Raw genomic sequence first — 21585 nt, 5'->3', positions numbered from 1 at the left:
CTAATAATAGTTCAAATCATAATCGGTCGACCCCTAGTACTCATCACATACATGTAAATATATGTATAATGTACGTTTACTTGTAATTTTGATACTTGAGTACAATTAATATATGGAAATATAAGATTTTAACTCATGTAACATTCATATGGGTCGCTTTGAGCACTTAATACAAATTCTGGCGGGAGAACAGCCACAGCTAAGTCAACGCATGATTTTGAATAAACACCTCCTGTCAAACCTTCAGAATCCAAATGTTCCTCTCGGCATCAACACGGCCTGATAATGACGCTTTAACCAGCTGATCGAACAGCTTCAGCACCATGGACAGCTTCTTCTCGTTGGACCGCTGCTTCATCAGCTGCCGTGTTTCCCTCACATCACGACATCGCGATGATTCACGACACTTTGCACAGAATGAGAACCAGCATCTGTCCGTAAACAAACATAAAACTTTCACGAGCCTTCGATTTGGGAGCGGCAAGACGTTCACCTCCGGCTCTGCTGTGATTGGCCGCAGTGGAAGTTGGGAGGCGGGCAGAACATTTACCTGACCGCCGCAGCACCTTGATGATCAGCAGCAGCTAATTGTAACAATAAACCTTTTTTTTTTTTTTTTTTTTTTAAATAGGTTGGTTGCTTCTGTCTCCAGATATTTGCTTTGACACACATTTTATTTGCTTTATTTTGAAGGGACTGCATTGTAGTGAACACCACAGTGTATCTGAATGTACATGTAGGTCTCAGAATGAACATTTATAACCATCTCAGCTTTATACTGACTGACTGCACAGGTAAACCTTTTATTTAGCTACCCATTTCCACTTTATACTCTCTACTTGACGACATCCCTTTCTGTTAGAACTTTGAATATGATTTTTTTTTTCATACACAACACATGATAAAGGTATATACTATGATGCACCGTTAGATTAAACTATCCATTAGTGTATAAAAAAGGTAAGATTAGCTCCATCATCAACAGCTACATAGGAGACATTTTACATAATGCTTTTGAGACTGAAGTACATATTCCTGCAGAGGGGGGATGGTTTAAAATCGTCATAATGTTAGAGTGTTATGTAGCCCTACAAATCTACTGCTATTGCTCTACCTGCTAAACTTTGAGTTGAGTTAGATGTAGAACAAGTTAATAACTTGATTTGGGAGAGCATTTTCCCTGGATAGGTAACAGTACCTACAAATAACAGATTACAGGAACAGTAACTGGTATGACATAATAATAATAACAATAATAATAATAATAATAATGATTTGGAGGCTCAGGCTGCCTCTCCTCCTTCTGTTCTTTCTGCTAGCGATTTCTTTTTTCTAGGGCTAGGATTTCTCTCTTCTGCATTTCCTTCTGCTCCATCGTTTTCTCTCATCTTTTGCCTCCTTTACAAACCCCTTCTGTTCCCCTTGTCTTTCCTTGCACCATCTTTATCGCCTGTATCTCAATCTTCAGCATTTCCGTTGCCTACATCTTCTCTCTTTCCCTCTCCTTAATCTCCCACTTCTCTGATGTCATGGCCCACTTCTGGACAAATCATTTGACCACACTTACTCCCTTTCTCCTGCAGTTCCTGTATTTCTATTGCTTCATCCTGAATAAAGGAGAATGAAATCTTTCCCCGGTCACTGTGGACCAAAGCCTGTACGTACCACTAGACTACAGCGCAGCTTCCTTCCTCAGGCTGCGACAATCACCAATTCATCCTCAGCACCCAAAAAAACTGTTTAAATATTATTTTGACTCATCCAACCTGGTGACAAGCATTAAGATAACTATAACTGGTGAGAAATTATCTATTCTCTGATGGTTTCTTATGCATGTCATACAGAGGCATCAGTATTAAACTGAGACGGTTACACAACCAGTTAAAAGTTCCCCGTGGTAAGTTTAAGGATGGTTTAACCATCTTGGAATTTGGATGGATAAATGGGCACTTTCAGCTTTTTTTTTTCTTTTTTCATTCCAAAAGATAAAACAAACCAAAACAAAGTAATCTTCACATTTATTAGATGTCTTTAACCATTTCAGGTCCATTATGCAATTCCAGTAAAATATGCCAACATATGTTCTAATTGTTGACATATTGGAGTTGACAAAATTCACAGATTTTTGAGATGAGAAAGTTAACAGTATAATCCAGCATTATAAATGCTGTACACAGCTACATTGGCAGTGACAAAAACCCCGTAGCAAGGTCTGTTGTTGATCCTTAAAAACATGTCAGATCACAAAAGCTGACGCAGCTTAAGAGGTCTGCATCAATTATACTCTCTATTGTGTAGCATAGAACTGTATAAAAATACCATGATCTCTGATTACTACATTTTTGACACGATGAGCCTTTTAACATTATAACAAATACTTGAGGTATTAGTGAAATGACACATGCTACCAAATTTGTGCAAATTCCTAGACTAGAACTAGCCTAGAACATACAGGCCCCATTAGTGCACATTCAATAAGTTAAATATACACTGATCAGTCACAACATTAAAAGGACGGACAGGTGAAGTGAATAACACTGATCATCTTGTTACAATGCAAAGTTCTACTGTGAAACCTTCGGCACTGGTAAAGTGATGGACCCCCCAAAAACAAACACTAGCAGAAATGTTCCCTCTCAAGGCAACAGCATTCGCTGCAGGTTTCCCAGCGGAACACTGTAACACAATAATCTGTTATTCACATCACCTGTTAGTTAATGTTGTGGCAACTCAGTGAAATTGACCTCCACTGAAGGCAATGTATGCAATGAACAGCACACATTAACGTTTCTTGAAAAAAATCCTCCTACCTTTACATATTTTCATGTTCCAGGTCCTTTTTTAGCATCCAGCTGTCGTAAAAAGGCAAATTAAATGTGTCAACATGAAGTTAGCCTCTAGGATCAAGTGGAAGCACTGAGGTGTTAGCTTGTGATGAACACTTGTCATCTAATTTATCTCTGTGCTGGTGAATGTTTGGACAAACAAAGTATAGCATGTGTGATGAAAGTATGTGATGGTGAATGAGTCACATTCAACCTCAGCATCTACAAAAAGAAATGTCTGGGATCATTCTGCGTGACTGGGTTTGTTTTGGTGTAATTGTAGTTGTAATAATGTGCAGTTTTATGTATACAGAGGTGTCGATGGTTCAAAAACACAGTCCGTCTTGTCACGTAACAGGACATCAACAGTTGGCTCATTTCAGGAAGATATATTAGTCCATTTTCTTGTCGATCCGTCCCATTTTGGTGCGCATGTTGCGTGCCAGGAAGAAGCCAATGGTGGCGACGCCCATTGTCACTTCAGCTATCCAGAAAGCCATGTCCCAGCTGTGGTTTTTGGCAATGGTGCTGAAGGGAAGACCTGCCATAAAAGCGCCCACTGTAACAAAAGTGAGTGTGTTTAGCCACATGAATGAGTCAACACTGGAATACTACATTGACAGATACATGTTTCTGCTGGTCATGTAAATGTGCAGCTTACCATTAGCCATCAGGGCTACAACAGCATGAGACGTTCCACAGAAATTTGAAGGAGCACTTTCGCTGGCTATCACCCCAAACAAGGAAATTGGTCCGTAAGAAGAAAATCCAAACATAGCACCAAGGAATAGGATCCAGATCTGTGTATGACAGGATGAAAATGTGGAATAGGGTTCCAAGCCTTTCTAACTTTGAGTACAGTAGTTTTTTTCAACCCGTAGTTGGGTACAGTAGTTTTTCATCAGAGGAGGTAAACGTTCCATCTGATGTCTATTTCTCAGTGTTTCTTCTGGTAACAGTCTGCCATGGAAGGGGACAAGAAGGAGTGAGCCTTGACATAAGCTGGGAAGGCAACCCATGACCAGATTATCAGTTTTAAAAGGATATTCAGTATACAGTCATTTTATACATGAGACGTCAGACGTGTCACATGGACTGACCCATATTCATTTGAGTCAGCTGTCATTCCATTCTGTTAGAGGAAAAACTTAACTGATAAACCAGAGAACTGTATCACTTGTGGCAGGAAGTGCATCATTGCATTTCCTCCCCAGAGGTAAGGGGAGGGGTTTAGAGGAACACCTGGGAGCTGGGGGAAGGGTAATGCCAGTTACACCAAGACAGCATGGAGGAGATCAGGGGGAAGCGAGGCGGAATAGGAGAAAACACCACACAGAGTCTGTAAAGGAGTACACAAGCTTGAAAGGACCAAAGCAACCCCGGAGTGTGTGCGAGGGCAGGCGGATGTCTTGAGGCGCGGCAGTTGGAAGCAAAAACCGGTCTGGGCTGAAAACTTCTACACATAAGTGGTCGCTGCCTGTTGCTCTCCAGGCTTCTTCCTCCTTCCTAAGTCACTGTCTTCACCTTCTCTCAGGGAAAAGGCAAAGCTACCAAACCCCTCACCCTGTTCCCTGTCTCCATCTGCCCCATCAACTCCTAAACCTAAGCTTACAGACCTTTTGTATCATGTCTAAACTTCTCCATGGGCAGCACACTCCCTCTCTTCCTCTACATGAGTGCTGCCAACAATGCATTTCTATATTACCATAGTGTGTAGTTTTAAGACTAAGCTTTAACTTTTATATCAATTAATGGTTTATTTGAGATTTCCTTTCTCAAGTACCTTAAAGGAGACCCATTATATTTTTGTTTTTTTTCCCTTTCCTTCAGAATTTTATATCATATGTTCTTGTGCATGAAAAAGATCTTGAAAGTTAAAAAGCCCAAGTCTGCACTGACAGAAGCTCCTCACTCCCACAGAGGCCACTGCTCCTGAAATGCCATGTCAGTAGTCCCGCCCATAATTTCACGACTTTGGGTTCAGTCCTGGTCAGAGTGCTGACTTCAGACAGTTGCATAATTTAGGTCTAAAGGCTGGAACACACCGGCCCAACCGTTGGACATCTGAAGTGCTTGGGGAGTCTCGGAGGAGGTCGGGAACAAATCTGTTTGGTGTGTTCAGCTGCGTTGGAAGCTTTCGGATCCGCGTGGACGTTGTCTGCTCCAATTCAACATGAGAAGTCTAAGGAGGTTGGCTGTTGGCCATCTGAGCCATTAAATTCTCTGATTAGTTGTGTGTTAGCTGTATGACCATTCTGATTGGCAGTGGGCTAGCGAATCAGCGCGGTGTGTGGGAGGGGCGGAATACTGTGTGCGCTTTGTTTTTCTATGCACTCCGTTCCGTCATTCCCCGTTTTCATGTTTTCATGAGTAACGTTACTGGCACGAGACTAGCTGCTATGTCCGTTCAGGACGAATTAATCTGTGTTCGTTTGATAGTGCCTCGCAGCATTTTTAGTATGCAGCTATTTTTGTCTGAAATAGTCAAGTTTCGTTTTGATCGAAAGTAAAGAGAGTTGCATGCATAAAGCTCTCGTCCAGCGTCTTTTTTAAAATACAACACTAGCGCCACCTGCTTATTGCTTCTCGCGCAAGCGCAGAATGTACACGCTACTGTGGAGTTGTCAGCACGTTGAAGCGGTGTGTTCAATGCAACTTTTCTGCCAAACGGGTCAGACGAGAGGCAACAGAGTGGTCGGGTAAAGGCAGTTAGCTGTTGGTTTGAGTCTGGGCGGTGTGTGTGGGCCTTAATGGCTAGTTTGGAACGTAAGAAGTAATTTAGCATTTAGCACAGCTGCTCTACTGTTGTTTGCAGTGCTGGGTCAGGCATGTGTGAGCTGACCAATTAGGGGAGATTGGGTAATTATGAGTAGAGATGCACCGATCACGATTTTTGGGGCCGATCACCGATCACCAAAAGCAGTATCTGCCGATCCCGATATTGCCGATCACCGATCACAGCGTCAAATCCATAAATTTTTCTATATTGTTGTCTTGTGTAAATTTCATATATTTAATTAATGATTCTTTTTACACAACATTGACATTGTATTATTAAGTATAAAAATTAGGAGATGAGAAAGTATCATGAATTGACCACCGTTTTATTGCAGGCTGAGGCAATGTGCAATATTTCACACTCTAGAGACTCTCTTAGAGACAACTTGGACTCAGCTTACATAGAGTAACTGTAGCTTACTAGTGGGAATGCAGTCAGGATGGGAATTTTGTCATTTTAGGGGCAAGTCCATTTGGCCTTCACTTTTTTTTAGGGGCACAAAGGCCACTGAGTAAAATGTGTTGATTTACCTTTCAGACTGATACGATTACATCCTAATTTATAATAAGACATGGATTGTGTATTAAAACATTTTTTAATACCAAAATCAAGTTAAAGTAACATTAGAAAGTAGTTTTTGTTAAGTAGGGTTAGGGTGAGGTGGTTTTTGTGACACCACACTGAATATTAGTGTTATTGAATATTTCTCCCAATAGAAATTCCCCAAAATTATGGCAAAGCAAATTTTTTCCAAACAAAAAATTGTAGAATAACCAGCAGGAGACCACTGATGTGTGGAGTGATTTTGGTGACACTACACTCTGAATAAAAGTGAAGTTATTGAATTTTTTGTAGTTTCTCTTTTCGGTGTCGCACTTTGTAGACGGTCCCTGCGCCCTCGTCTCACAGACAGCTGACCATACAGACCAGAGTTAATGTCCAGACGCTCGTTTTGATTAACATACGGTTGTAGCTCGTTGTCTATCGTAGTACGGTAGGAAAGAGCCGTCGTTTGTGTTTTAACAAGGTTGCACTTATGAGTTATTGATCCGGGAAGTTGGAATCTGTGAATATATTTCCAACTTTACCGGACTAAATCCTACCACATAAGTCAGTTACGTATCATCGTTACGCTGCGCTCGCTCGCTGTGCTGTAAGTTTCGTTCTTCTGTTTTGAGACGCTGCTGCTGTTTGAGAGGCTTTCACGTGAGATCATCGTGATGATGAGACTCCACCTGCGCGAACCGCGGACTCAATGAAGTTACTGTGAGTGACTACTGTGCACTCAGGTGGCTGTAATTCAGGGCAAGCTTGCTACGCTGACTGGGCCAGGGGCACAGAGGCCACTGTGGCACGGGGCAACGGCGGCCATGAAATTCCCTTCCTGCATGCAGTTAATGCACTGTCTTTATACTTAAACGTCATCTGATCGGCTTGATGTGATCTATTTTGAGAACTCCGATCAAAACCGATAGGGGCATTATCGGCCGATTGCGATCGGTTGCCGATCGATCGGTGCATCTCTAATTATGAGGGGAGGGCCTTAGAGAGACAGGAACCAAAACAGAGCGTTTCAGACAGAGGGGGGAAATGTTTACAGGGAGTATGAGAAAATAGATTCGTTTTTTGAGCATTAAAGCAAGTGTTGTAGTAGTAAGTAAATGTTGTAGTAGTAACACAAAATAAAATTATGAACTTGAAAATGAGCATAAGATGCCTCCTTTAAAAGGCAACAAAGTGCTGATGTTTAAACAGTTGAGGTTAACAATTTCTTGTTGTGTGCTGTCATGTAAATTAAGAAAATCATTTATCTGCACATTTATTCCTGTTTACAATTATTCACATAATGTGTTCAGAAATGTTTTTTAAATGTATTGGGCATGTCTAATTAATTATGTGCTGGTGCATCTACAAAAAAAAAAAAAAAAAGACCTGCCATGCACCCCATAAAATGTGTGAGTGTACCTCTTTTTCTGACACGCCAATGAGGACAGAGACAGGGTGAATGACCTGGACCCAAAGAGGAGCCTCCTGAAGAGAGAAAAGACGCTCTTGTGATATCTCCAATACTGGCGAAATGTACATTTCATGTATTCTACACAGTAATGACAGAAATTAAACTGAAATTACCACTGGGATTTCAGGTGTGATGGTGACTCTGAAGAGGCACATGGACACATACATTCCGGCCATCATAACAATGAGCAGGCCATGGCGAGGGTTGCCATGGGTGCCCAATCCTTTCTGGAGGAAGTCAAAAAGAAGACGTTTTTAATACTAACCTCTAATAATCCAAGTCATTTATGCTTAATTGGTCCCTTTGTGTTACTCACCCGAGATACAGCTCTGTCAGTGATGAAACCTGATGCGAGGCTACCTACAAAACCTCCGACCTCCAAGGCACTCATGTAGGTACTACCTGTACAACACAGCTGATGTGAGCACTAGTCAGATTAAGTGCAAACCAGTGCAAGGTAATGGACACACTTAAAATACATACCCATGAGAGCAGTCTGGCCTTTCTCCTGCATGAGGAACAGCTGTCCCCAGTCAGTGGCAGCTGTCTTTACCCCAAACACCACCAAGTAGCCAAGAGACAGTACCCACAGGAAAGGAGAGAGGAGGAACTCACTCAGGGTGCTCTCACTGTTGCCTGAGGAATAACAACAACAGTAATACAGGGAGACATCAGCAATGAGTCAATGTATAGGCGATAGTATGCATGGGTAATCAAACTATTTTAATTGCCTATTCTATACAGCATGTCAATCACATGGTCTCCCATCTAATCAGTAATATCCGGTCATGGTATATGACTGTTTATACTTAATATACTACTATTTATTTCAGTTCTGAAATTACCAGTCTGAGACAGTTACACAGATTTGTTAAAATTCCACACTGCCATCTTCTGGTGACAACAGTCTACAGACAAAAGTTTAAAAATAGTTGTCACCTACTCATATTTATTATTATGCAGTAAAATGAAGCAGGGAATACTTTGTAGAATGGGGACTCCTATACAAGTCTTCAGGTCCATTTGCCATAAATAAATAAATAAAACAGCCAACAGCAACAAGGACATGACTGTGAGGTTCCTCAACAAATTTGTGATAAAAAAGTTGGTATTATAAAGAATAGGTTTACAGGGACAAATTAAGATATTTTAGGAATTCATCATAAAACTGCAACCACATATTTGATAGTATGTAGTGGCTGTATGGTATGTGGCTGCAACATTAAAAAGGCTTGGACAAAATACATTTGACATGTATAATGTACTTCTCACATAACTAAGAAACATAATTTAATGCATAATGTTTGGGAAACACAACTGTCCAGTCCTGTGTAAAGATGACTTTTTTATGATGTGCTAAAATACTTTAAGATTGGCCAAGCTGAGGTATAAAAAAAATTATATTTCTACTAATTAGTTTACACTAAGTTAAAAGAAAGTATTAACACTTATAAGTAGGGCTGTAATGATACACCAAACTCACTTGGAGCTCAGCAAGTGTTTATGATGAAAAAAATCTCTGCGACAGTCAGCCCTCCGCACCGAGACATTAGTGAACTTTCCCCCAGAAAAAGCCTCCATCCCCGTGAGTGAGGGAGTCAGACAGGTACCCGTTTACTGATGGCGATTATGTAATTATGTAATTTATAGTGAAAAACATAACTTTGTCACTTTCCAGGATGTTTGGTGGGTCAGGATCTCAATCTCAACACATTATAGCAGCATCCATATGATTATGACTTATCAGCGGGTTTAGATTGACATGGGGGATACCGAGGAAACACCTTGAAAACACACCGACGTCATCATCATGACGTGTACCGTTACGTCTCTTTAGGAGCCACAGCATCGACTTTCTCTGTGAATTACACATCAGTTCGTCTTTAAGGCAGAGATGCTTCACTCTGTGTGAACGACCAACGGCGGAGAATTGGTGAACCACCGCTGTGGTGTTAATGCTGCGTCTCTGGGTGAAAGGGGCTACTTATAGCTGATAGGGCTCGATCTAGACTGGGAGTTGTGTCGCGATTCTGCCTTCTCACACCGTGAGATAGGTTTATGGATTTGAGTGTCGTGATTTCAGTTTCGATACATGTATCGTTACAGCCCTACTAATAAGATATTTAAACAAAATGTATTCGAGGCTTTCTTAATCCAACATGCACCTGCCTCTGTCCGAATACCCACACATGCAGATTCAGGTGGCCCCAAGGTAGTAGGCAACATGATCTTTGTCTGAAAAGTTCCAACACTCTTATCTTCATACAGGTTTAGAATGGTATTCAGAGCTGAACGTATCACACAATTCACTAGACTGCTATACAACATCAGTCCAGTTGTTGGATGAAGAAGCGCATAACATGGTGGATCTGCCTGGATATTAACATTCATTATTCATAGTGTCACTACATAGGAGTGTAACGATACACAATAATCACGGTTCGATTCGTACCTCGGTTTTGAGGTCACGGTTTGGTTCATTTTCTGTACAGTATGGGAACAAAATACAAAACATAAATTTGCCTGTTGTGTATTCAGAACTTTTGTAAACCAACAATTTATTGTAACATTATACAAAATATGAAAATAAAATTGAAAAATAGAATACTGTTGTAAAGTGTTGCCTGGTAATAAGTTAAATAAATTATTCTCAAATAAACACAATATATATAAAATAAGCTTTCCAATGAATAAAATATTCTCAAACTAAAATTATATTAAATATTATAAAAATAAATTCCTCATAGCTTGTTAAAGGCTTTTAACAAAACTTTTTAACAAGTAAAGTGCAGCACTAACAGTTCCAGCATGTAGCCCTGTTCAGTTTTACTCAACCTTCATATTTTTTGCCAAAAAAGATTAACTTGTCCACATTAACTTCACCCATGAGTCATTTGCGAGTACAGGCTTTCATTACGAAGATATAAGGAAACCAATATGCACTTTTGGACGATATATTGACAGTCGCATTTTTTTGGACAGGTATCGAGACAGTCACCTACACAGTCACTCTGTGCTCTGTAGCGCTCGTTGAACAGTGGTTTGTACATCGCAGCCCCCAGCCGCTGGCTTCTCCGTGTGGAATAGTAGTGTTCAAGCCACGTCAAAATGAATATACATATACATGACTTGTATCGATGAGCAGGGCCAACACTGCAGTCTGAAGAGGTAGCTCGGTACTGGTGCAGTAACCAGAACTTCATCATACAAGAGTGTTGGGACAGACCTACTGCTGGGTAGGGCTGGGCGATTAATTGAATTTCAATTTCGATTTCGGCTTCCCTCGATCATGAAAACAAAATAATCTTAATAAAACGATCATTGTAGCGCACGTCCTGTCTTGTGTGGTAAATGCAGCGAACCCTTCCATCTCCACCTGTGCACTCCGCCCCGCCCCGCCCCGCCCCCGCCTGAAAATGTTTGCTTTCAGCCACGCCGGTGCATATTGCCATTGCGTGTTTGGAAAAAAACGTGTAGAAGAAGACGGTAGAAGATGGCAGAAATGCAGCCTTTGGTCGGGAAAAAAGGTAAAGCGAATTCTGTGGTGTGGAAACACTTTGGTTTCGAGGTGTCTGATTTGGAACAAACGAAGATATTGTGCAAGATATGTCACGCGACCGTGTCTGCACCTCAAGGGAACACAACCAATTTAACCATTTAAAGTCCACACACAGAGTAATACATGACCGAGCAGAGAAGGAACAAAAAAACTCAAAAATGAAAAACTCCTCGACTCCTGCCACCGCCACACAGACCTCAATTAAGGCACTTTACGATGCCACCGCATATCCACCCAGCTCCCACAGGCATAAAGAAATAATGGATGCCGTCATGTACGTGATGCCAAAGACATGTGCCCTATCAACAACGTTAGCAACCCGGGGTTCAATAAACTGATTAACACATTGGACAAGCGGTATGTGTTACCATCACGTCACCATTTCAGTAGAATTGCGCTGCCTGCCCTTTATGACGAATGTCTCGGAAAACTTGCAAGAGAAGTGTCAACAGTATTATATTTTGCCACCACAACGGACCTATGGTCGAGTCGCACCAGGATATTGTTTATTTTTTATTTTACATATTATTTAATTCATTTTATTGATATATTTTTCTCTTATTTATTTGCATTTTTCTTGTTTTTCAGTTCAAACTTATCGTGTTGAAAGAAATACCACAGTTCAAAGTTCAATAAGTGCTTGTTCTCAAATCAATGAATAATCGTCTTTAATAATCGTGATTATGAGTTTTGCCATAATCGAGCAGCCCTACTGCTTGGATGCTACAACCAATATGGAGCTAACTTGGCACCATGTGATTGACATGCTTTGAGGTAACCATCTTCTTTACCTACCTCCCTTGGCCCCCTTCTTGGCTGCAGCCTCGATGCTGGGCAGGCCAACATCCTTTGGTTCGTTCTTTACAAACACCACACATACAAATGAGAAGGCAGCACAGAAGATGCCCGACATGGTCATGATAGTCCTCCAGTCATAATACTGCAGGAGCACTGTGACCAGGATTGGACCCAGACTCCCGGCTATGTTCATACTGCAGGACAGCACAGACCACCATGTTCCAAACTGGGAGGGCTCGAACCACTAATGGAGACGAGACACAGGAGAAGACAAAGCATCCAGGGGTCAACATTTTCAAAATCCTATTATGCAGGTTAAGATAAAGAATGCATAGTTAAAGGTGTACTATGTAACTTTTTTGAAGGCCTGTATACAAGAACACAAACAGGTTTGTAGTTGAGTTATGGTAGGGTGAAAACAAAAATAGCATGTTGGCCATCTAGAAGTCCTTCCTTCAAGAATATACCCCAAAAAGTTACTAAAAAAGTGCCTCTTTAAATTACCTTCAGATACGTTTACAACTAACACATAACAACAATACATATTGTTGGTTACATTACATGTTCCACTTTTCTGAACCAACAAACAGGGCAAGGTCAAAAACATGCTGCTTCACTTCAGGAGGCGATTAGGGGAGGGACAAACTAGCAGAAACATTACGACAGTCCGACCTAATAATAAACAGACTTCTGCATTTACAGCACATTCTTTTTCCAAAGTGCAACACTGTTCAGATTCTTCTCTCGTTTTACTGCTTCCGCAAAAATGGCACCAGAACCACAACCCCTCGTGATGTTATACATCTGAATGTGGCCAGAAGCATTCCTTACACCGAGCAACAGAATAACCAGTAACGTGATAATCCACTGGGCAAACACTTAAGTCTGCCCTCAGGCTGATTTAACACCACGTTGATCCACAGTGTGTGGATGTTGACTCAGCTGGGGGACAGGAGCTCTACAGTTGGAGCAGACCTGGATATTCTAAAAGATGTTTGCTCTCACTGGAGGAGGAAGACATCTTTGGTCCAAGTTGTTCTTCGTTTGGAACGATCTGCTGAGGATTGTCTATAAATACATTCTCCTGTAATCTGATCCCCTTCAGCATGCGGAACAACTGCCAAAGCCTATTTATTCCCAACCTTTGAACACTGTTACTTCTCAGGCAGCTTCTCTCAAGCACAGATGAAGACATAGCATGTTTGATCTCCAGTCTTTTCTCTGCTATGAAATTAATGAATATGCTGATGACATGGCATTGGCAGGTCTTTTCGATAAAATTTCTGATATTTCTGCATATGTCGTTCAGGTTTCCAAGCCAGAAGAATGGTCTAAATTTAGCTCATTAATGTTGGAAAAGCAAAAGGAACTTATTAGACTCAATATTGATACTGTGTGACCAAACTGTGAAACATTCAACTGTACTTAGTATCTGAAACAAACTGACTTTCACAAATAATGTCGAGTTTCTTAAATGAAAGAGCTAGTTTTTACTGACTGTTTTTAACTAGCAAACCTAAGAGGTTTTGGGTCAGTCATGACACTTTGGAAAAAGTATATGTCAGCTTAATAGAGAGCATCCTTGTTTTTAATGTCTTTCTCTAGTAGGGGCAATAATTTTATCAGATAAGAGCAAGCAGAGTAGGATAGTTAAGGGTAACCACCCAGCCATTTCACAAATTAAAATGCATTTCATGGTCTTGGGAAATACTAATGCATATGTGAATCACGCGGTGATTCAGTTGCATTTGAGGTAATCCTAGTGCCAGGTTTAAAAAATTCCACTCCCATAACACTGTTGGACTCAATATGGATGGTTTAGAAAAAAATGATCAAAATCTCTTTCATTTCCAGACATTTTCTTACAAAAACTGGAGCCTATGTTACCAATAATGCAATTTAGATACTGAGTGACATCACTGGAGATAATTTATTAGATTATTTGCAGCTTCTTTTGGAAACATAAAAGGCTTTGTATTATTTTCTCCACATATGCAGTAGCACAAAACAGCAGACAGTAGGCCACCAAAAAAAAGCCATTACTTGATCTTTGCAGCACAGCAATACACAAGAAAGACCCGTTGATCCCTCCACCCTGAGTCTCAGTTGCTCCTCTCAAAGCTGCACCATAAAATAAATACGCCGAGCAAAGAGAAAAACCTACAAGACCTATAGACATATAATGTGGTCGCTAAACCACAGTAAACTTAAAGACCCACTCCAGTCAAAAAATTTGATTTTTTTTTCTTGTTCCAATAGAAGGATGTTTGAGCTTCACTGTGTAAAAGGACTAATTTGAAGAGTCAGAGTGTCAGATAATTTGCATAGTCAACTTGTCTTGAGAGGATCTTTATATATGAGCATCTAGGCTGTAAATCCTGGGCATTAATGCACTGACTGTCGTGTGAGAGACATTGGTTCTATTTTTACGTTGTGGACATGAGATGAGACCAAAAGTTTATCCTATTCTATATTATAGACTTGCAGCATGCCTTAGGTTTTGTTCAAACAGCATTTACTCCCAAAGTCTTGCCTATAATACATTCCATTCAGCAGACTTTAATCATCTGAAAGCTATCTGTGAATGAGGCTGTGCAGATAGTTAGAGTCATTTCAACTGCTGTGACTGCCAATATAATCGCTTCAGACTTGGACAAGCAGTCAAACCAGGCGGTGCAGCCTCTGGCCCAAAGGTCAGTATGGTCTGACAGCAATGAAAAGATTTCTCCAAACACTTCCAGCAACCAACAGACAGTTGCATGCTCTCTCCCACAGTACAGAGAGAAAACACAGGCAGGTGGCTCCCACTCTGGAGGTTACACCCTTTCACTCGCTGCCAAGAATCATCACAGGCGTTATGGATAGCTTGAATGTTGAGAGTAGGACTTCCTTTGGCTCTGAACATTACAAATACACTGGATAAGAGATCTCTGTAGCATGTGGTGGCTATTACCTTGCGCAGCACCTTCCCACATGGGGGCCAGCCACAGCCTTGTCCCAGGCCATTGATGAACCAGAGCAGTGAGAACATGGACACAGTGGAGGACCAGGAGAAGGCTATGTTGATGCCCCCCACCAAAAAGAGGCCAATGGAGAAAAGCCAGCGGGCGCTGATCTGATCCGACAGCACACCGCTGATGAACTTACTGATGGCGTAGGCCATGGTCTGGCTGCTGGTGATCATACCTGCACAGACACCAGGAGGGTTATTATTGAAGCAATTCCAAGTCATTTCACTGCCAAGCCAATAACATCAGATATGTACAGTACCCAAAAGATAAATTCTTCTGACATTGCTGATCCCCTGACCTTTCTGATAACCCCGCTATGAGCTTGACATCCTAGATTAAAAGGTCCAGTGTGTAGGATTTAATGGCATCTGAGGATTTTTTCAACAAACTTAACACTCTCCCCTATGGTATGCACTGAGTACATGACAGGCCCTCTCTCCCAGTTTGCGGTTTGTCTGTTCAGGCCTACGGTAGAGACATGGCAGACTACGTGGAGGAGGACCCAGTCCTTCTGGAGAAACAAAAGACTTGTTTTAAGGCATTCAGGTCATCATATGCCAACAACAACAGATTTATGATTTTTATATTACTTTGCCTCCAATAGATTCACCTAAATTCTACACACTGGACCTTTAAGAGTGAATTATCTCAACTATAAGATGGATTGTCAAGAAAGTGCAATCGTCAGATCAACATTCTAAATTGTCAGATACTTAAATCTGACAAAACACCTACAAAACTTATAACTCTCAGGGTTCTCCCCAGAAATGTTTAATTTTAGTGTAGCGGCGCACCGTCTGTCCGGGGGGGGAGACACGGACAAACGGTCATCAACTCCGTCAACCGGGGGACGGACGGACGCTCATCACCGTCAGCCGGGAGCTCCTAGCCGTCAACCAGCGGACGGACGGACGAACGGACGGACGTCGCGCGGAGTATAGCGGCGCTGACCTAGCGGTATAGCGGCGCAGCGCCGCTGTTCCACCGTCTGGGGGGAGAACCCTGACTCTCTTAATACCCTCAGCTGAACTTTACTGAGAGCTAACTAGCAAAGCTTATCATTGTCATCACGAGTTTTACTGCTGACATTAGCATTTAGCTCAAAGTACCACTGTGCCAAAGTAGTTTAATGCAGAGGCACAGTGGTGTGCTCTTTAATGGTGGATTGCATCCAGTCTAATATTTAGTACAGCCGCCACAGTTCATCACTTCTTTTTATAGGCATTACAGCTATTCATTGAGGTCAATTGTGGTGTTAGAGACCTCTTTCATTGTTGGGGGTGAGCCTGAACAGATAGTTCACATTGCAAAATGCTGTATTAGACAGTAATACATTTCATGTGCACTCAGGAGAAAGGGCCTGGGGTGGTGAAGCTGACAATTCAGCACTTCAAAGAATGATACAACTCTAGGTGAATAACCATGAAAAGGCTGGAAGCAGAGTTATCTGTATCCAACCGTTTTCAGTTTGCTACAGTGCATGTTATTTCAATTAAACTGTGCATGTTTGGCAACTACATAAGCAAGTTTTGGGAATTATTGCACAATATTTATAAAAAATGCAGTCATTATCTACTCCCTCCCCTGCTGATGTAAAGTCAGGGGAAGTATCATCAGGGGTGGCTGTATGGGCTAACAGGGCTAAGCCCTCTCTACCTTCTACAGTAAAAATGAAAAAATAATATTAAAAACCCTAGAACATATTGTTTTAAATTTTGGTTGAACCTAAAGCAACAACAGCACCAAATAGTGGCAGAAAAAACCCAGGATATATGATATATCTTGGGTTTTTTCCTGTGAATGGGCTAAATGTATTCAGCCCAAGCACAGTAGCAAGCTTCCATTCACTTTTGATTGACACGTGTCGTGACACGCCCCCATTTGGGCTAAATTCATTCAGCCCAAACTCAGTAGGGTAAGCTTCCATTGACGTTTGTTTGACAGGTGCCCTGCCACGCCCCCTTAATATGCTGCCCATTTGGGCTAAATTAATTCAGCCCAAAGGCTGACCTTCGGCCAATCACAGCGGGGTAGCAACAGTATAGTGACCTTTGACCTATCACAGCGCAGTTCTAATTCGTAGTAGAAGTTGGAGAGCATGAAGAGAGCAACTGAAATATGGCAGGCGTTAGCATGAACATGAACGAAGTGGATTATTTACTTTCTAATCAGTTTTCTTTAATGTCTTTGGAGGAAAAATGAGAAGTGAAGAGATTGGGAGCACATCATCCAAACGATGTAAAAATAACACAAAAGGATAAACGTCAAAATCATAACTTTTGTGTTACATGGTTTCAGCCAACGGACTGGCTAACAGCAAGTGTAGCGAGAAATTCACTTTTCTGTTTCCCATGTTTGCTGTTTGGAGGAGACACGAATTGGACCCAACAAGGAATTGTGGATTTGAAACATTTGTCTGACAAAATAAGGAAACATGAAAGTTTCCTTAGCAAGTAATTTCCCCCTGGGATTATTTAAAGTTTTTGTGATTATGATTCTGCTTCTGATTCTATAACAAAGCATACACTGTTGTTGCTGCAACTTGATGTGATGCTACTGTTGCTGCTGTGGGAAGTATTGATAAATGTAATGCATTCGTTAGCCCACCCACCCAAAATCACCACCAGCCGTCACTGAGTATCATAGTTCATAAAACATATCTGGCGTTTCACAGCAAAACAGTGTTGCAGCATTTTCCTTAACACCTGAAGCAGACTGGGACTTGTTTCAAGATGCAAAAGAAAGCAACTGTACAAAACAGAAAAATAGCTTTATGCAGGTCATCCAGCATAGTTCAAGTCTCTGGAATGTTGACACTATTTTTAAAAGCTGCAATTTTCACTGTAGCTGCTACACTTAAAGTGTTAGCGCGCACCTCATCTGAAGTCTGTGCACATGCTCAACCACATGTTGAGGGTGTAATTATTGTCTTTTCAAATCAATTTGGGACCCTCGGGACTTCCAGAGACTTTGTTTACACAGGACAAGCTGTATGAAGCCATTTAATTTTTAGCGGTTTTCCCCCTCTATTTTAGTTGTTTAGGAGAATACTGCCTGATGTTTTGCTGTGAAGCTCCAAAAAAGTTTTGCGTACAACAAGACTTCATCTGACTTTCCGACGGCATAGGGGGTTGGAAGATGATGACTGAATTCTCTTTTTGTGGGTGAACTTGTCCTTTAAGGAAATATTGCTTATACCAGAAGAAAGAAAAAATCTCCATTAATGGTATTGTCTTACCCAAGTCATCCTTGTCCAGTTCAATCTCCTCCATCACAGAGGGCATGACAAAGGAGAAGGTCTTCCTGTTAAAGAAGTAGAGTGAGTAGCCAATGAACATGCAGAGGAAGATGGCTGCACGATAGTAGCCATAGCCTGTGGCCCCCATGATTACACTGAGCAAAAAGGGAATTCAGACGAGGAAAAAACAAGTCTTTTCTTCAGTGGAGTCTTGTATTTGGGTCCAGATTACAGCCAGTCAAGCTGAGAGCTGTGCTGTTATCAGAAGCCGGTGTGGGACTGTCATCAACGCCATCAACTACTTGTTTGCACCAAGAGAGTCGAGAGAAGAAATGAGACTCTCCTTCTCATTGGCTGGGAGGAGAAGCCGTCCTCACAGTGCTCCTCTTGCAGGCTTGTAGTTTTGTCTATCTGTGAGGGTGCTGATTGTAGGAGCCAGGGCAGAGGAGGGAAACCTTACACCGGCCTGAAATTGAAGAACAACATTACAAAATGAGACTTAAGATAGAAGTTATTACCGCTGGTTATTCTTGAAGTGCAGCTATTTTAAGGACAACTTAAGGACAGTTTGTTTGAATGGGCAGGGACAGGATCATTTAACATTTTTCTGTTCAGACACACCAATTATCAGGTCCTCTACGGAGAGAGGTGATGAAACTAAAGGATTTAATGTTGTATGTAACTATGTTTTTATAATAATACATTACAGATTTTCTTCTCATGCCAATATGGAGTATAAAGCTGTCTTTCTTTTAAAAGTTAACGTTAAAGACCCTGTAAATGGTTGTGAGATTGTCCTAATGAATATATTGACCTGCGGCTCAGCTTATCCAGTCGCTGGTCATTTAATATCAAAGTTGTCCCTTTAACTGGCTTGTACCTCTCTGCAGTCAGCACACTGGGAACCTGACATGACCGCTAACCTTTACTATCCTTTCGTTACAGTGATAAGCTGCGTTCGTGTTAACGTTAGCTTTTTAACGATTATTTGATATCCTAGTTTGGCCGTATGAAACCGCTTCGACTCACCGAGCTCCCGCTCTGACAGAGGCTGCGACAGACAGCGTATACTAACAACGACACCACAAACGAACAACGGACTTAAACGTTCACGAAGCAGAAGCATTCTTGCTAACTTTAAGATACCCTCGTACTCGTGGCGGACTGATTTGTGGGGCGGTCCGCGACACGTTATTTCACTGTTCCTCAGGCCTATTCCGCCGAATACAGCCGACATAAAGCGGGACCTGGCGGTGTGTCGTCTAACACACCGCCCTCCAGCCTCCCATTCCCTGCACTGAACGACGAAATGCCTGCAAAGCTGGTTACCTTTCATTCGCGACCCTCTCGCTGATCCCATCCATGCAGCAGCAGGACGACGCGCGTTCACGAATCTGCAGCTCATGAGCGCGTTCCCGCGACTAAGGATTGCCTGCGAGCCTGCGTGGCAGAAACACCGGCCCTTTCCACACAAGCGTTCCACGTTACCGGCGCGAATCGAAGGCTGGCCATTTCTCCGCCTTTGTTTGTTCCGCAAAACCGCACCAGTGTGAAAGGGGCTACTGTCTGCTGCGGGCAACAGCTTCAGCCACTGCACCACGAGTCCAGATTGCATCCCAAACCACATGCTCAATGTGATATCCGATCAATCTCACGCGCTAAAATCCATGATCAGTTTGTAATATCAGTGTTTAAGTGTTCAATCCTCAGGAGGACACAGACAACACGGAGTCCTTTATTGGTTGTGAATGCAGGAGGCAACCATTTTTGGACCAAAACCAGTAATATTTGAAAAAAGTTAATTTTCTTTTTCTTGTTCCCCACTCTAACAATCATCTGATGACCCTCCGTTGACCCCTGGGAAGAGCCCTGACCCCCTCAGGTTGGGAATTCACATAAACAATATAATAATGTCACATAGAAGCATATGTCAGTCACAGGCCACATTTTACTACAGAAGAAGAACTTCTGTGGAAGTGGAGTCTGCTGATATAACTTCTATACTTCTGCTTAAAGCAGCCAAAAGGAGCTTTTACTTTTACACTTACAATGATGAAACAAAATAACTTTGTTTTAGTGCAGCTTCTTAAATAAAAACTTTATTAACATGAATACCTTTAATGTAATCAGTACATCCAGCACACATTGGCATTGTTGAAAAAGCGCATGTCTTATACAGTGTCTCTGTATAATTAATACTCTCGTTATGTCAGGGAGAATACATTTAGTTTACACACCAAATAAAGCTAAAAAACACCTGGTGATGTATATTAACACATATATGTGTATATTGTTATTTTTGTGATAGCAATAAAAAAAAAACATGAAACTCAACAAATATTCTCATAGGATCCAATAGGTGGATATTATGATATTTAAAAAATGTTGCATGAATATGCATGTGTAAGCACATAACTACACATGTACCCACACACACACACACACAGCAAAAAATGATTGCGTATTGTGCACTCACATGCACACATAACAATACTGAACCACTATCTTGTCATTCATTCAAGCCAGAAACTCCAAATAAATATTGTAATGTTCCCAATCATTGATACATTAAGATTTATTGAACATTTCAGTCCCATTCAGAGTATTTGAATCATTCTCACTGTAACATCTCTTCATACTTCATTTGCTGCCTCTCGAAACAAATTCAAGCCAGCATTGCAGTTTGGCTAACAGCTTATATTCTGTTTTTAATCCTTCGTTCTCACCCAACTATTAGGAAACTTCATTCTATTTAGATGAGACTTCAGATAAATTATAGCCAAAAGACTAATTCATCTGGCTTTAGCTTTTCACCAAACCCTTATTCATTTCACAGTTTTTAGATATTCTGGACATTTTTCAAAGTTTTCAAAGCTTCTCAACAGGCACCATTCACAACTGCAAGTTCTTCAGAACTTGACTTCTGTAGCTATCTTTCATAGTTTAGGTAGGGCTTTTTTTTAAAACTAAACTATTTATTATTTATCTAAAGAAGAAAATCTCAACATTAGCTCACAGTTGTCACTACTGCCCCCCTCTGTTGGTTTAAGTTAATGCGCCTAATGTGGGACACCTCATCTCTGGTGGGTGGAAGCCTCGGTCAAACAAATGAAATTCAGTAAAACTCTGTGTTGTCATGTTGTAAGAATGGATCAAAAAGAACACGGCTTCTCCAATGTCCAGTCATAGATGAGGATGAAGATGAGGGTCTGGCAGTCTTCAAACTGGAAGCACCCCATGTGAAGACCACCCAGAGGTCAGTGACATTTTTTTTTTCAGACAAATTTAATGTTAAGGCTAGGTTTGAAATTGCTTATACATAAAACAATGCTGCTAGTCTGTATTAGGATGTGTTTGT

The 21585-nt window shown here is 41.3% G+C and overlaps 1 protein-coding gene across 4 annotated transcripts; it reads right to left on the bottom strand.

Annotated features, from left to right (window-relative positions):
• Positions 1-2005: 2005 nt before the first annotated feature.
• Positions 2006-19790, bottom strand: slc37a4b (solute carrier family 37 member 4b). 4 transcript variants are annotated; one of them, XM_030438767.1, is made up of 10 exons: positions 19557-19790; positions 18228-18693; positions 14932-15164; positions 11976-12222; positions 8105-8257; positions 7938-8023; positions 7735-7848; positions 7570-7635; positions 3487-3625; positions 3212-3384 (listed from the first exon to the last, which is right to left on the bottom strand). In XM_030438767.1, the coding sequence occupies exons 2-10, from the start codon at positions 18373-18375 to the stop codon at positions 3218-3220; spliced, it is 1353 nt and encodes a 450-aa protein (XP_030294627.1). In that variant the 5' UTR covers positions 18376-18693; positions 19557-19790; the 3' UTR covers positions 3212-3217. The 4 variants fall into 4 exon arrangements, with proteins under 4 accessions (XP_030294628.1, XP_030294627.1, XP_030294631.1 ...); XM_030438771.1 differs by lacking the exon at positions 19557-19790 and adding an exon at positions 19382-19523; XM_030438769.1 differs by lacking the exon at positions 19557-19790 and adding an exon at positions 19257-19394.
• Positions 19791-21585: the final 1795 nt, after the last annotated feature.

This window comes from Sparus aurata, chromosome 13, assembly GCF_900880675.1.
Source record: "Sparus aurata chromosome 13, fSpaAur1.1, whole genome shotgun sequence".
NCBI lineage: Eukaryota > Metazoa > Chordata > Actinopteri > Spariformes > Sparidae > Sparus > Sparus aurata.
This window is presented reverse-complemented; position numbering and strand designations above follow the sequence as displayed.

Bases quoted from the DNA above. Each gene is read 5' to 3' on its own strand.
- slc37a4b (XM_030438767.1), bottom strand. From the start codon at position 18,375: ATGGGGGCCACAGGCTATGGCTACTATCGTGCAGCCATCTTCCTCTGC. The intron at 7,849-7,937 runs GTGAGTAACACA...GACTTCCTCCAG, and splicing joins CTGACAGAGCTGTATCTCGG to AAAGGATTGGGCACCCATGG. The intron at 7,636-7,734 runs GTAATTTCAGTT...TTCTCTCTTCAG, and splicing joins TCACACCTGAAATCCCAGTG to GAGGCTCCTCTTTGGGTCCA.